General features: G+C 40.3%; 1 protein-coding gene across 1 annotated transcript; it reads left to right on the forward strand.

The window, feature by feature from the left end:
- The first annotated feature begins 637 nt into the window (after positions 1-637).
- NMBR (neuromedin B receptor) lies at positions 638-16,085 on the forward strand. The gene is made up of 3 exons (XM_065679101.1): positions 638-1,053; positions 12,946-13,294; positions 15,684-16,085. Exons 1-3 carry the CDS (start codon positions 638-640, stop codon positions 16,083-16,085), a joined length of 1,167 nt encoding a protein of 388 aa, XP_065535173.1.
- Positions 16,086-16,189: the final 104 nt, after the last annotated feature.

The following is a 16,189-nucleotide window of genomic DNA, read 5'->3' on the forward strand; positions in this document are numbered from 1 at the left end:
CCAGCCACCGCTCTCAGTGCTGGGACCCTGCGGGGTGCCGGCAGCGGCGCCGAGATCCGCGTCTCGCCTCCGCGCGAGATCCGCCTTGGGGCTGGGGGCGAGGGCACAAGCGGTTGCCGGAGGAGAGGCGGGGCTGCTCCTCCCCGCGCCAGGTATAAATCCGAGCTGCGGAGGAAGGAGCGGGCTGGGTCTGCGCCTCGCCCCCAGCTCCGGCTCCGCAGCCCGCAGCCGCGGGGCGAGCAGCACCCGCGCCGCTGGACAGCGCCGGCCCCGCCCACTTTCCCCTTGGGTCGGCCGCGCTCCTGTCCGCTCGTGTCCGCGCGGGCTCCTGTCCGCATGGCGGTGCCTGCCCCGAGGCCCAGGATCGCGCCCTCCTGCTCGCCCGGGAGAGGGCTCCTCCGAAGAGCTGAAGGGGAGCTGCGCGGGAAGTTTTAAGCCCCGCAGTGCGCCGCGGACAGTGCTGCCTTCGTGTGCGTTTGTGAGGGGAGCAAACTCGGCCGAGGGGGAGGAGAGGGGGAGGAAGAAAGGCAGGAGGGAAGGGGGAGAAAGTTGGCCGACTTGCAGAGGGGAGAAGGTTTCCCGTGGCTTCCACTGCACTTTGCACTGGAGACCTCTCAGTCTGCCTGAAGCTTGGAAAATGGAGACAGAGCTGCTGCCTGAGCCCCCAGCGATGCCCCTCGGGGGCAATGGGAGCACGCAGATGGTGCCAGACACAGCCCTGCAGTCACCAGGCAAGGGCACAGCCATGTTTGTCGTCCGCTGTGTGATCCCTTCACTTTACCTGCTCATCATCACCATGGGCTTGCTGGGCAACGTCACCCTCATGAAGATCTTCATCTCCAACAGCGCCATGAGGAGTGTGCCCAACATTTTCATCTCCAGCCTTGCTGCTGGTGATCTGCTGCTGCTAGTGACCTGTGTGCCCGTGGATGCCTCCCGGTATTTCTCTGAGGAGTGGCTCTTTGGGGAGGTGGGCTGCAAGCTCATCCCTGCCATTCAGCTCACCTCCGTTGGTGTCTCTGTCTTCACCCTCACCGCGCTCAGTGCTGACAGGTAGGAAAGCTGGGCTGCCCCTTGGCTCTCTGCAGCTTGGGCTAAAGCTAGCTGGAGCTGGCATGAGAGGTAAAGAACCCCTCTGGTAAAGTATCCCTGGTTTGCAGTTCCCTCATTCCAACCTGTGAGTTGCCCGTGCTTCTACTTCCGTCACTGGCTGATGGCAGGTCTGGTACTAACTTAACTTTAAGGGTTTCTGAAAATGGATGATGCAGTTGGGCCTCCATCTTTCAGGGTGCAAGAACTGGGCTAGTCCTGTCTTCTGCACCTCTGGGATGGCCCTGTAATAGACCATGCGTTGAAATCTTATTCATTAGAGGAAGGTTTTAGATGCTAAATATGACACAGGCCAAGCCACAGTGGTATGTCAACAGGCAGTAAGCAGCTTAAACCAAGTGAAGCACAGAGGTATTTTTAATCTATTTTCTTTCTTTTTTTGACAAGTGTATGTGTGTGTGTGTTTGTGAGTGCATGTTTGTGCCCTAGTAGAAGAGCAGGTTACCAGAAGTCACTGCCAGAACTAGTTCAGCCTCTGGGAATTCAGAAACACCAAATTGTTGTGTTGTAATTGTCAGTCTTAAACTTTTGATCAAGCTGTTCTTATTGGCTTCTTCTGAACTTGTAGAAAAGAAAAGGAAAAAAAAAAAAAAGGGCAGAAAACCACTGAAAACAAACTAGAAAGTAACACTTCCAGACTAGGAAGAAGCAGAGTTGGACCCCAGGTTTTCGTCCCAGTTATCATAAATATGTGCTTAAGGGATTTATAGCAACTGGATGGCTGTTGGACTGTGCTTCAGGCTCTAAAAGACAAAATCTTGCAGTGTAGTGGGCAGCCTTGAATTAAATGAAATTGTCTTTTTTCCTTAATCCAAGCATTTATTATTTTTTTTTTTTAGCCATAAATGAAAATGTTTGATTCCTTCTCCATAGCAATTAACCCATTTTCTTTTGTTGGATTTTAAGCCAAACAATGGATTACTTTGGTGCATGATGTAAAGGGTTGAATTTAGTAATGTATCTTCACACAGTAACTTTTCTTTAAAATTTCTAATCCTTTTATAAATAGAGAATTACTTTTATTATTTTTTTCTCTTTATCTAATTCAGTAAAATTGTTTGATTCCACCTGAGGGTAGTGTTCAACGGCCATCAGTTTCAGGGGTATTTGAGTCAGGACCTAAAAGACTTGTGTATAAGGACCTGGTAACTTCTGAAAGAGGGTTATATTTTTGAAAAAGAGTTTGCAAAACGTACCTTAAAGTGAGCACCCATACCTCTTTGATTGCCTCCTTTTAAAAGTATGTCAATACCTGTCCTTGGAGAGCAGAGCAAACCTTGCTGTTTTCTTTCTGCCCTTTTGCCACTGTTTAAAAATATGATTGTGGTATCTTATTTGAAGAGAACATCGTCTCTCCACTGAAATATAATGTGAGAGAATGCTGGTGGTTTAATGTTTAAAGATTCATGCATTTACTTTTTATATAGCTTTGGAACATTCATTGTTTGCTTTTTCCATATGATTTTATATGGCTCTTTTAATATCAATAAAGATCCAAGAAGTAATAATGCTAAATCTGTTTAAACTGAATGCATTTAGAATTACACATCCTAGAAAACAGCTACAGATTGTGTACTGTGACCATATAAGCTCGTAACGAACACATTCCTTCAGGATTGTGGAGTTCACAGTATATAAAAATATCAGAAATTGTTATACTAAGAATTTGTTTCTTTAATTTTGTTTCTTTAAATCTTTGTTTCTTTAATCTCTGCAGTTGCTTTTTCAGTTACTGAGAATAAAACACATTTTCTCTTTAGTCAGAACAACCACTGACTTCAGAGACTAATGTCTAGACTTCCGGAGGCTCAAGTCACCTCTGAGTGAAGCTGGCTGAACTCTCAATAAAATTTGGGTTGGACTTAGGTCTGCTTTTTTGTACAACACTTGTGTTGAGCTAAAGGGGAGGCACTGGTGCGGAGGGTTTTTTTTCCACACTGATTTGTAGCCAGGTCCAAACATGTGTTATCTTGACTAGTTTTGTCAAGTGAAAACTGAAAGATCAGGAGTGGTGGTGGTATTCTGCACCTAAGAGGTGCTGTGGAAGTGAGGTCTGTCTGGGGGCAGTGTTTTCTCCAGGTAAGTAAATCTAGCATAGGATGTTTGCAGTTTGGAAGCAGTGATACCATTAAAAAGGCTTCATTCTATATATTTGGTCCGGTATACAATGTCTTCCCAGTGGCCCTTTCTTTCCATGATAATACTCAAAGTGCGTATTAATATATAATCATTAAAGCTTTTCCTGTTTTTTGCTCCCTATTACCACAGGACTGTATAGAACGCCAGACATTGATTACATTAAGGAAAAGATTTATTAATATTTAGAATTCTCTACCTGTGTGAATTAGGATAAGGGAAGTTGTCTTGTTTTCCTCTTATTCTTTATGTGGGAATTCTGTATGGCATATTACATGTATGTTATACCTGTAACAGCAATGACTACAGAAGCAATAAACTGAACAATAGTTAACTACAAACTGGAGCTATAAGGAAGAAAAAGTAGTATTCATTGCATGCATATCTTTTCTGAAGTTGCCTTATTTCATATGGCTTTTTGTTACAGAAGTCGCTCTCGGCATCAATAGTGCTTTCAGTGTGACAAATGTGCCACTTCTATCTGGAAGCTTCATTATATCGTACCGACCTATTTGGGGTTTGGTTTGTTTGGGGTTTTTTTGTGTGCACAAACTTGATATGTAATTTGTAACAGTACTCCCCAGACTTCCCTAGAGCATACTTGCAGATTGAAATTGGCAACACACAGCAGACCTGCCCAAGGTTGCCCATCATTATTCCAGGAATAGCAGCTGGTGCCATCTCCTGTGGGTCTGGCTGCCAGGTGTCGGCAGTGGTACCCTGCTGCAGCTCCACACATTTTGGAGCAGAGGGGACTGGGATAGCAGCAGCAGTGGTGGGAATGGTGGCAGCAGAGATGATGCAGTAGTGGTGCTGGTGGTACAGTGTGCTGTACACATCTCCCCTGGAGTATAGAAGACAGCACAGGAGCAGTACTGCAGGATCAGACGTCCTGTCTCATTGCCCCACAGGAGATGTGCAGGGGCAGCACCCCTGCCCCTCATGGCCACTGCTTCTAGTGATTTTTATTTATTGCAGAGAAACCAGAACATTCTAGAAGCCTTAATATGTCTCTGGTTTTAAAAAAATAAGAATAAAGCAGAGGGTGAGGTGCAGAAAGACAAAACCAAATAATTACAGTAGATGACAAATGAAAGAACAAAGGGGGCTGAGGGACAAAAATGCACAGAACAAGAAAATAATAGGAAAGTAGGAACTAGTGCAGAACATCTCCAATAGCACTCAGCACATCCTGAAAGTGCCTGCAGAGCTGGTGTATGATGGCCAGGGGTGAGCTTCCTGGAGGTGTGGTGGGACCAGGAATTAAAAATGGGTCACTTGTCAAGCTTGCATCTCCAGGGACCATGGACTGCAGTTTTGGCCAGGGCTAATGGGTGTTGATGGGAAGGTCTCAGGACTTGGTGTGGTCTTGAATAAGAAGGGTAAAAATAGGTGAGAGAAATGTTGCCAGAGGGGCTGCAGCATGGCACTCATGGAGAAAAGGTGTGCCAGTGTCTCACTGCAAAAATGACACATCGGGGTGAACCTGACTTGAGCCATCCCACGAGCTTGTTTGCTGCTCCAGGAAGTGCTTTTCAACTTTACATTATGCAGTTAGCTCAGAATGCAAATTGGGCCCATGTGGCTCTTTACCCTTAAGGTGATATCTTGCCATTCAGTGCCTGGGAAGAACCTAGGGTAAAGAAGTGGAGCACAAGTACAGAAAGGTGAATCCGAGAGCTTTTCAGAGCTAGAGGTCTGGATGCTGCATAAACCTTGGGGTGGAGAGGTGGCTGGAAAAGCTCAGGAGGCAGTGGATTAAAAGTGAGTGCTACATTGTGCACCTCTGGGCATTACTGCATTAATGTGTATGATGATGAAAAGTGATTGTACCCACAAAATGCCAAAAGACCTGGGGTGAATAGATTTTGAAGGAATACATGGCAGCCTTTTAAAACAGCTTTAGTTTTGTCTTACATAGTCTTGCTCTTTGGCTGTCATTTATGCCTATTTTTTTTTCTGTGATCTGTAAAAAGAAATATTAAATTTAATTCTGCTACTTTTTCTACATTGAATTTTCTTTCTAATGAAGAGTTTAAATGTCTTAGCTCAAATACAGTCCTGCTGCACGCTAATGCCAGACAGTTAAGCTGAGCTTGTTGTACTGCAATTGAAATAGCATCTATTTCTAGTCTTTCTAGAAAGTGTGAGAGAAAGTCACCTTTGATGAGACAAATGCTTGAATACACAGATAACAGAGCTATTGTTCATAAGTGCCATGACTCCTTTCCCGTATCTTAACGACAAAGGAGTTGGAAAATTTAAATTAATACTTAAACAACTAAATACAGTGCCTGACTAAGATGCTTAAAATGTGTTATATAGATGTGCATAGTTAAACTATTTGATACTTTTTTTTGTTTGTTTTATTTGCTTTAAATTTGGAAGGTTGCAATCTATTGACAATCTGGACATCTGTAAATCGATGGGTCCGGATGGAATGCACCCACGGGTGCTGAGGGAGCTGGCGGAGGTCATTGCTAGGCCACTTTCCATCATCTTTGGTAAGTCGTGGGAAACGGGCGAGGTGCCTGAGGATTGGCGGATGGCAAAGGTCACACCAATCTATAAGAAGGGCAAGAAGGAGGACCCGGGTAATTATAGACCGGTCAGCCTTACCTCCATCCCTGGAAAGGTGATGGAACAACTTATTCTTGACTCCATCACTAGGCATATCAAGGATGAGGGGGTCATTAAGAACAGCCAACATGGTTTTATGAGGGGGAAGTCATGTATGACCAACCTTATAGCCTTCTATGAGGAAGTGACTAGGTGGAGGGATGATGGTAGAGCGGTAGATGTAGTTTTTCTTGATTTCAGTAAGGCATTTGATACTGTCTCCCACAGCATCCTCATAGATAAGCTAAGGAAGTGTGGGCTTGACGATCAAGTAGTGAGGTGGATCGAGAACTGGTTGAAAGGAAGAAGGCAGAGAGTTGTGGTCAATGGCGCAGAATCTAGCTGGAGGTCTGTGACTAGTGGAGTTCCTCAGGGGTCGGTGCTGGGACCGGTGCTGTTTAATATTTTCATCAATGACCTGGATGAGGGAACTGAGTGCACCCTCAGCAAGTTTGCTGATGACACAAAACTGGGAGGAGTGGCTGACACACCAGAGGACTGTGCTGCCATTCAGCGAGACCTGGACAGGCTGGAGAGTTGGGCGGGGAGAAACTTGATGAAATTTAACAAGGGCAAGTGTAGAGTCTTGCATCTGGGGAAGAACAACCCCATGTACCAGTACAGGTTGGGGGTTGACCTGCTGGAAAGTAGTGAAGGGGAAAGGGACCTGGGGGTCCTGGTGGATAGGAGGATGACCATGAGCCAGCAATGTGCTCTTGTGGCCAAGAAGGCAAATGGCATCTTAGGGTGCATTAGAAAGGGAGTGGTTAGTAGGTCAAGAGAGGTTCTCCTCCCCCTCTACTCAGCCTTGGTGAGGCCGCATCTGGAATATTGTGTCCAGTTCTGGGCCCCTCAATTCAAGAAGGACAGGGAATTGCTTGAAGGAGTCCAGCGCAGAGCCACAAAGATGATTAAGGGAGTGGAACATCTCCCTTATGAGGAGAGGCTGAGGGAGCTGGGTCTCTTTAGCTTGGAGAAGAGGAGACTGAGGGGTGACCTCATCAATGTTTACAAATATGTGAAGGGTAGGTGTCAGGATGATGGAGCTAGGCTTTTTTCAGTGATATCCAGTGATAGGACAAGGGGCAATGGGTGTAAACTGGAGCATAGGAAGTTCCACGTTAACATCAGGAAGAACTTCTTTACTGTAAGAGTGACAGAGCACTGGAACAGGTTGCCCAGGGGGGTTGTGGAGTCTCCTACACTGGAGATATTCAAGGCCCACCTGGACAAGTTCCTGTGTGATGTACTGTAGGTTACCCTGCTCTTGCAGGGGGGTTGGACTAGATGATCTTTTTAGGTCCCTTCCAACCCTTGGGATTCTGTGATTCTGTGATTCTGTGATTCTGTGAAAAGTGAAAAAAGTCTCAAAAACATTTTGTACAAGTTTAATACCTATGTGCTGACTCCTGACTACAACTGGTAGCAGAACAAGCCTACTTTGGTGTGTTCATTGAAGAGAAGTGTGGTTTGGAATTAACTTCACGCAACTTGTCAGATGTCAGAGAAAATAACCAAGATACAAACAATCCAGAAATAACTTAGTGCAATTGCATCTGCCACATATAGATTTAATTGTGTATTTCCAGCTTTGTAAAAGCATATATACTTATAAAATTGTGGTATGTGTGTGAATATCAGAGAAATGGGTTATTCTGATATGTTGTCATTCTATCTTTTATGATTATTTTGTCCTTCATATGACTATCCCAAATATTTTTTTCATTTTTTTCCGCTTATGTTTCACAGTATATTTTGTTTGGATATAGTGTCATGTTTGGGCTTTGGCTCCAAATTTGTCAGATTGTTTGTATTTTAAGGATTACTATATTAACTTTTTCCTCTGTGATTTTTTAATGTTACATTTTTTTATTTTATTTTTTTTTTTACTGTGGTGTGGACTTGCTTTTTCCATCTTTGGTGATTTCAGTGCAAACTAAGGACAGAAGTTGCAAATGAAATTGAACTGGAAACAGGTTTAAAAGTGCCAGACTGGAGCCTTCTAGGTTATGATACTGGAGGAAATAAATGAAGTTGCAGCTTTTCTGAATTTTGAAATTAGAGATTAGGGGTCTAGATTCTCAAATAGTAAAATCTAAGCCTTTTCCAGATACATTAATAGAAGTTTGCTTATTTCATTCTTCCTTGCTTGTAACATTTCTAAATATCATTTAATGTTCTCCTAAATAGTTATGTTATCTGCTATGGCATGGACTATTACTCAATTCATCAAGGAAATGGGAAGAGCTGTTTTGTAACAGCAACAATTTTGTAGAGGTAAATGCACTGAACGTATTTTACAATCAGAATTTCTGCTGCTTGTAACTGTTCTTTTATTGACCTTATGCTCCAGCAGTGGTGGTTTTATGAGATCTTCTCCAGTCAAGTATGTATGGATATCATTCCTGGGAGACATGCAGTAAGCACATGGTTGATATGCAGACAAGCAGATATTGAATTATCAAACTTAAATATAAATCTACTGGGAATACTGTCTTGTATGAACTTCTCTGAATAAGAGCCAGTGAAACAATTTACTATTACTTCTCTCAGGAGGAGAATTAAACAAATTACTGATGGTACTTTTAACTAGTGTAATTATATGCAATGGGCTTAGAGAAGTAGAACTAGAAAGCCAGACTGCAGTCAGTGAGCTACTATTGCAAGATCTGCATGACCTTGTAAGGAATGTAGTCAGCGAATAGGAAGTGAATGGCTAGAGACAGAAGTAGCAAGAGAAATAAAAATTAAGAGAAAAGAGAAAATTCTCTTCTGAAACACTGGGTGGACAGGACAGGTAACCCAACCCACCCTGGGAAACTTATGTTTTGATTCTTTTGGGGGTGGGGAAATCATCATGCAAAAGACTAAATCAGACTTTTTTGTTGAAGCATTATTGATAGTTTTTGGCTCAACAGAGCATGTTTCTACAAAGTGGAAAACTTTTGCCACTTAGAAAAATCTTAGGATTTTCCCCCAGAGAATTAACAGAACATATGCAATTGACATTCATTTAAATTGTGTTTAGACATGATTTGTTAGTCTTAATTTCAAACCTGTTCATTATATTCAGCTATTAGACCTCTGAGATGCTTGTTTTTAGTGAATGTAATTTTCTGCACTGAAGAAGTAAGCACAGAACAAAAATGTCTGAACTAGCTGTAAAATAAATAAGAAATCTACTTTAAAGTGACAGCAATGTCATTTACAACAGAAGCTTTATAATAAGACAAAAGGATACCACCCCCCCACCACCCCCCACCTGCAGGATTAAAATGCAAATTAAATTGAAGTAGTATGGATCTTCGCTGCTTGGATTAGGTCTCTGCTTAGTTTATGACACTTCATTACTATATTTATTTACTTATTTATTTATTTGCATTGTGGTGGCACATAAAAAAGGTGACAAGTTAAGGTCTTGTTTGTGGTAGGTGTTATATGAACTGGGGCAAGAAGAAGGTCTTTGACATGAAGGATGTTAAAGTAGAGACAACAGAAGATGCTGAAACAAAAGGGCAAGGAGATATTGAGGCAATTCTGATTAGAATGGTAGGCTGTATTCATAGTCTGGTGTCTGCCTAAATACTGTCTACTTGTTCTGGTTTTTCTTTTTAATTTGTTTCTGAAGGTTGCCACAACAAAGAACTCTAGAAAAGAGATAACACTGCAATGGAGGGACAGTTTAGGATCAATCATGGAGCAGTGTCTTTTGAAGTCAAATGTGTGGGAGGGAAATAGCATTGTGGAGGCAGCAGAGGTGTACTTCTATGTAGGTAAACTATACTGGAGTTTAGAAGGTGGCAACATAATGCTAGAGGAGAAGGATATTCTTTTCATCAGGTGTTTTTTGGGTTGTGGATAAGGGATAGTGGATAGCTTTATAATTAAAACATGCTATACAAACAAAAATAATCTGCAAAATGGACAAGTTTATGCTCATGTCTGTTGGCAGAAACCACATTTTTAGAGAAAAGAGACTTATAAAAGTATTTCCTGAGGTGGAGTGCCTTTTTCAGAAGTGATAATGATAGAGGATATAGGAAGACAGAATTTACATGAAGGCTTTTAATTAAAACCAAATGCGTATTTATAATTAATTCCTGAACTTCTTGGCAACCTTTAATTTCCTTTTCTTATCAGTGAACAAAAAGATGGATTTTTCTTGCTAATTTGACTAAATAATTCGCACCCTTACTCTAATTTATCAGGTTGTTTTATTGATAGAAAATAAGCAGCTTGTAATTTGGGTGGTTGGTGGTATGTTTTAGCCTTACCTTGGTTTTATACAAAGGAAAAGGCTGGGTGGTCATTTTGGGAACACTCCTAATTTCACTCATTTTACATTTGATTTTGTCTGTAACCTGTCTCTACTCTGCATCTTTTCAGAGATGTAAACAAGATGACAGACTTATAAAGCACTTAGTATCTTTTCCTTTCCATTGACACTGAGTGCTGTGAAGGGCTGAGCCCTAGGAAGAAGAATGCCACCTTGTAGTCATACGAAGTAGAAAGTAGAATTTTTATAGGATTAAATAATTTTTTTGAGCTGAACCCTGCTGTTTATGAGAAAGGACACTCTGCTCCAATGCCTTTTAACTTGGAGTCAGGTTGTAGCCCAGGGGAATGCATGCTATTTGCTGAAACAGCAATATTTGCCAAGGCACAAATATATCCCACATCTTCTGCTAATGTAAAGGCTTCTGAAAAGGTCTCCCACTTAGATATTAATGAGACCAAGTACTGCTAAAAAAATTAATTATGACGTGGTCATTGTCTTGGGTTATAGGGCTGTGGTCAGAATGGTTTGCAGCACTGAAATGGGAAAACAGAGGAAAAAAAGTCTGTAGTACAAAACATTATTTTATCCAATGTCCTCTACCCCTGAAGTCCCCAAACCAGCTCTCCCCAACAATGTAAAGTTTTGAAGAAATGAGCAGATGTAAGGATTTGACGTCACCTCAGTTGAATGAAATGAAATAGAAGGTCTGTCTTTATGTAATGAAATCAAAGCAGACAGCAATAGGAAGCAAATTATTGAATAATAAGGTCACAGATTGTGCTGGGGAACATTAATGCTTTTTGCAGAAGCTTCTATCCTTCCTATGGCAGCATAAATGATTTCCTTACACCTTGGTGTCCAGGGACTTTCTCATTGTGTCTTAGAAGAAATGGCAAACGTAAATTAACAGAAATGGTTTACTGAGTTTTTTCACTCCATGATATGGGTGAAGACACAGTAAAAATCCTTTCTCTGAATTCAGACAGGATATGGACATAAATAGCCATTATTATTAGTTATTTAGTGGTAAGGCAATTCATCGCAGTCTTGAGAAAGAGGACTTCAAGGCACATTTTAACTCAAATGTTCTCTGAAGAAAAAGTGTCCTAGGATACCAAGACAGTGCTCTGCTCCAGACATTTTTATGGCATCTGCGCAAGTGTTGAGGGACTACGAAGTAACTGTCAGGACATGCAAATCAGCCATGAGGAGTATTTGGGATCACAACTCCATTTCTCAGCATTCTCTACAGAAACTATGTTATATTTAGCCATAACCTAAACCTAGGTATTTAGACACCTGTTCATACACATATTTATATTTGTGTATGCATTTATATGTATTTATATGCATTGATAAAGAGTTTTATCACCAAGTAAAGACATCTACGATACAGTTCTTCTCACTCTAAGCTCACTGTATAAGAAAAATGAACACCTAAGAGCATGATTTAATACAGCTAAAATGTGAATCACTCTTTGAAAGTACATCTCCACTGGCTAGAAAGACCTTAAGAATTAAGTTGCATAACTAGAGTATAAAACTCTACTGACTCTCTTCTTCCTGTTAAACTTTTCTTTAGATATTAAAGAAAAATGATTTTCCATTATTCAAAAATTCTGCAATTTCAGGGAAAAAAACCCCTAGTCATCCCAAATCAAATCAAAACTAAAAACAAAATATGGAAGATGCCAAAAGAAGTAACCTTCCAAATCATCACATCTTAGACATGGAGATACTTTGTTTAATGTCAACTTTTTAATAAAAAGATTAAAACATAATGTAATTATATTTTGAAAAAAAATTTACATATAAATTAAAAATAGAAGCAAAACATTAAGGTATCCTTGAAATATTTTTCTCAATGGGTATTCAGGTTAATACTGACGTTTTCTTGTGGGAAGTTTTACTGTGTATCACTTTCTGCAACATTTTTTTTTTTTTAACAGAAGAATTCCTGACCAGAGTCTATTTCTATTCATTTGTTTTAGTTTGCTGGAAAGTGATGTTTCCATTCTGTACATTTTTTTCCTGTTTTCAGTTAATGGTTATGAAATTATCAGTTCTGCAAAGGTTTATATGTAATCATATGAGATAGTTTCCCAAAATGTGATATAAAGCAGCAGCTTCCAGCTATTGATGGGGAAATGTTTGCTTTATTTAAGAGTTTAAAAATTCTGTATAGGCTGTTGGGAGTCATTCCTGCCTGACATTATGAAGATGCGTATATTCCAGACGTTACAGTCGGGACAGTATATCTGTCTGTAGAAAGGCGCTGGGGTGGTAAAGCAAGAGCCGCTGCAGCAGCACTTGTTGCTGATCTGGCAGAGGGTGGTTAATGCTGATTGTTGCCCTGTGCTCCCAGAGGGACGGGTGCACTTTGCAAGTGGGAAAACCCTGCTGGTAGGCAGGGGGAAGTATTTGTGGCACCTGAAGGAGGAAGCAAACTCTAGTTTTCATGTGCTGGTATGAATGCGAAGTATGAAGGTAGGAGGGGAAATGGGGAAAGAAAGAATTGATTAATGGCTGCTTCGGTACGTTCACCAGGCTGGCACAGAATGGACACCTACAGCTAGAGGTGGTATACAGGGCCCCATTTGCCACCTCTGATGTGTACATATATAGTTGAAGCTAGAGATTTAGTGAATGCAAATTTAAGAAAGATTACAAAGCCCTTGACATTTCAAATAAGAACAAAATATGGTGTTATTTTAATCAAAGGTATGCAGTGGCTGTATGCATCACATGTTGAATTAAAAAAGATACCTTTTAATTTGCATTTGCATTTTGATGTATTTCAGGTACAAAGCAATTGTAAATCCTATGGACATCCAGACCTCCAGTGCAGTGCTATGGACCTGTCTTAAAGCCATCGCCATCTGGGTAATTTCCATGCTTCTAGCGGTTCCTGAAGCAGTGTTCTCTGAACTGGCCCACATCAATGACACGGATAATGTCACTTTCACAGCATGCATACCATACCCCATGACGAACGACATGCACCCGAAGCTCCATTCTGTGCTGATTTTCCTCGTCTATTTCCTTATCCCTCTTGCCGTTATTAGTATCTACTACTGTCATATTGCAAAGAGTTTAATAAAAAGTGCTCACAACATCCCTGGAGAATACAGTGAGCATTGCAAAAGGCAGGTAAGCAATTTGCTTTCTACATCCCAATGAAAGACTTGTGTGCTGTATACACTTACAAATGAAAGTACAGGGTCTATAACATCCAAATTGTTGAATTTCATAGAGGATCAGCTCAGTTTCCATGTGCATGAACTAAGTCAAGGATTACCTGAAAAATCTCCTTATTTTGCAATTACTCAGTATTAAGCCCAGTATGTAAATGAATGTGAAAAAGGGAAAGTATAAATTCACTGCCATCAGTGTATATTCCTAACAAGAAATGGGATTGCTATACGTGCTTATATGTGTTCTTACTGTAACCATTACATATGTTATTACTGAGAAAGAATGTTCTTGTACTTAATGCTAGTGGCTTCACCTGTCTCTATAGGCAGCCATTTTGGCAAGAAATCTTGCATGAACTTTTGGAGAATTAGCTGTTCTTGCTTGAAAAAAATGACATAGGTTAAACTTTTCTTAGGAGATCTGAGGTTCTTCTCAGACCAAGGAGCGCTGGAAATATGAACACAGAGCATGAACTGATTCTTTTTGGGCTTTCTCAGTATATCTTTATTGGATACAATCCTAAACTTGCACTTTTCTAATACCCTTTCTATTCTAGATGCTATAAAACTTTCGGTATAGGTTCTGTATACCTTTGAGACAAAGCATTTTAAAATGCTGGACAAAGCCAGCTTCCCTGTAAGGCACAGGAGGCAATAAGATAGCAACAGGCTGTTCATTAGAAGGAGCATTTATATATATAAACTACAGCTTTTGCAGGGAAAGCGCCTTTACAAAAGCATTAGTATTGATCGAGAAAAATGCTTATGCCCGTTAAAACATTTTGGAAAGGTTTTCTCTGCCAATATTTTAGAAAATACTTTTATACTTACTGAAATCTCCTTGCATATATAGCATGAACGTATTCTTTTAAAAAGAAAGACCACATTCCCTCATGTCCTTTTTGCTTGACATTTAATTTCTACTCTAATCTGTTTCTCGTCAAAAAGGCATATATATATTAGCACTTCATGTATTATTTTATTTTCCTGTGAAATATAGAGAGCCTTTTGGCTGAACCCTCAGGATGAAAACAATATATAATTCATATCACATTTCTGAACCGACATGTATTTTCAAAGCAAGAACATAGTTTTTCATTCTACTTAGGTTTTTTCTTTTTGTTAATCTATGAGGCTCAAAACAATAGAAAGTTCTGGTGTACTTACTTATTTCCTAGCAAGAAGAAATAAATTTAGACTATTGTTATCAACTCAAATTTCTTTAGGCCATAGCACAAAAGCATAATAGTCACACAATACCTCTGCATCTTTTAGTCTGCCTTTGCAATGTGTCTGAGTGCAAATCCTATCAAATTTGAATGTTAGTTTTCCCATCTTTTGTGAATTCCCCACTTGTTTTGTTTTAGATAGAGCCAAGAAAACCACTTACGGATTTATTTCATAGATTTTGAAACACTGTTAGAATAAATTAACTTCATTTTGTGGTTGTGGGTTTTTTTAGTTTTTTGTTTTTTTTTTTTTTTTCCTCAGAAATTGGGAAAGCCATAAACCTTCCCTGCCTTTGCAAAACTTTGGTAGCTGACATACATAAGTAATCTTTTGGGAGGAATATATAGAAAGTTTCTGCCTCCCTTTGATGCCTTCTACCTGTCCAGTTTCTCACCCTCTCTCAGTTTGGAACCCCTGCATAGGCTCATTTCCTGTCAGCTTTTCAGCCACTCTTGATATCTACATTGTTATCCATTATAGCTTAGGTACAGTTTAAGGTACTTTTTTTTTCATGTCACTATTGAAGATTAACTGAATCTTTCACCTTACCCTGGAATTAAGATGCTTCAGACTGTGCAATGCAGGTTTTGTGTTTTGTCTAGGAGAGATGTGAAAGGTGAGGAATTTTGGACAAAATAAAGGGATGTAAGTACCATTGTATAGCTAACATCTGAGCAATGTCTCCACATTTCACTCACAATGTCCCTAGATTTGAAAGGCAATGGTTTCTAAATAACTTTCTAAATAAAGCTGAGTTTCAAGCCAAGCACTGAGATCTCAGAAGAGGTTATGTTTCATGACATCCTTTGCTGTGTGCTTTCAGGCTAAAAGCCAGTGTTTACTTGGGTCATGAATCATTTGCACTGTGTATATCATATAGGAAAAGCAAACTTCTGTTACTGCAAACAGCCAAGATTTTTCACTGAAGGTAAACTGAGAATGAGAAAAGTAAGTAAATGAGAGAAAAAGTAATTCAGCTGCTGAAGGAAGCATTTTTACTGGCCTTACTTGGAATACTTGTTAAAGCTAATATAAAGAAAAATGCTACATGTTTTAATTCTGTTATGTGGAGTAGTTCTATTTATTGTTCATTTAGGTTCTCTTCATCTTTTCAGATGGAAACTCGGAAACGTCTGGCAAAAATTGTTCTAGTTTTTGTTGGCTTCTTTGCTATCTGCTGGTTTCCTAACCATGTTCTATACATGTACCGATCTTTTAATTACAATGAGATTGATCCATCGACAGGACATATGGTTGTTACCTTAGTGGCCCGAGTACTAAGCTTCTGCAACTCTTGTGTCAACCCATTTGCACTGTATTTTCTCAGTGAGAGTTTTAGAAGACATTTCAACAACCAGCTTTGCTGCAGGAGGAAAACTCAGCAAGAGAGATCTGCCAGCTACTTGCACAACTCTTCTGCTATTCAAATGACTTCCCTGAAAAGCAATGTCAGGAATACAGTGACTAGCATGACACAACTGAATGGGCACAACTTGAAACAAGAAATGTCATTATGATTTAATAGGTGTGACTTTTGGCTGTGGAAGTTTTGAACTTTTTCTTTGCAGTTTTTATCTCATTTTTGGCTCTTATGCTTAGAGTGAGATGTCACAACAAAGGA

The sequence above is a fragment of the Lathamus discolor genome, chromosome 5 (assembly GCF_037157495.1).
Source record: "Lathamus discolor isolate bLatDis1 chromosome 5, bLatDis1.hap1, whole genome shotgun sequence".
NCBI lineage: Eukaryota > Metazoa > Chordata > Aves > Psittaciformes > Psittacidae > Lathamus > Lathamus discolor.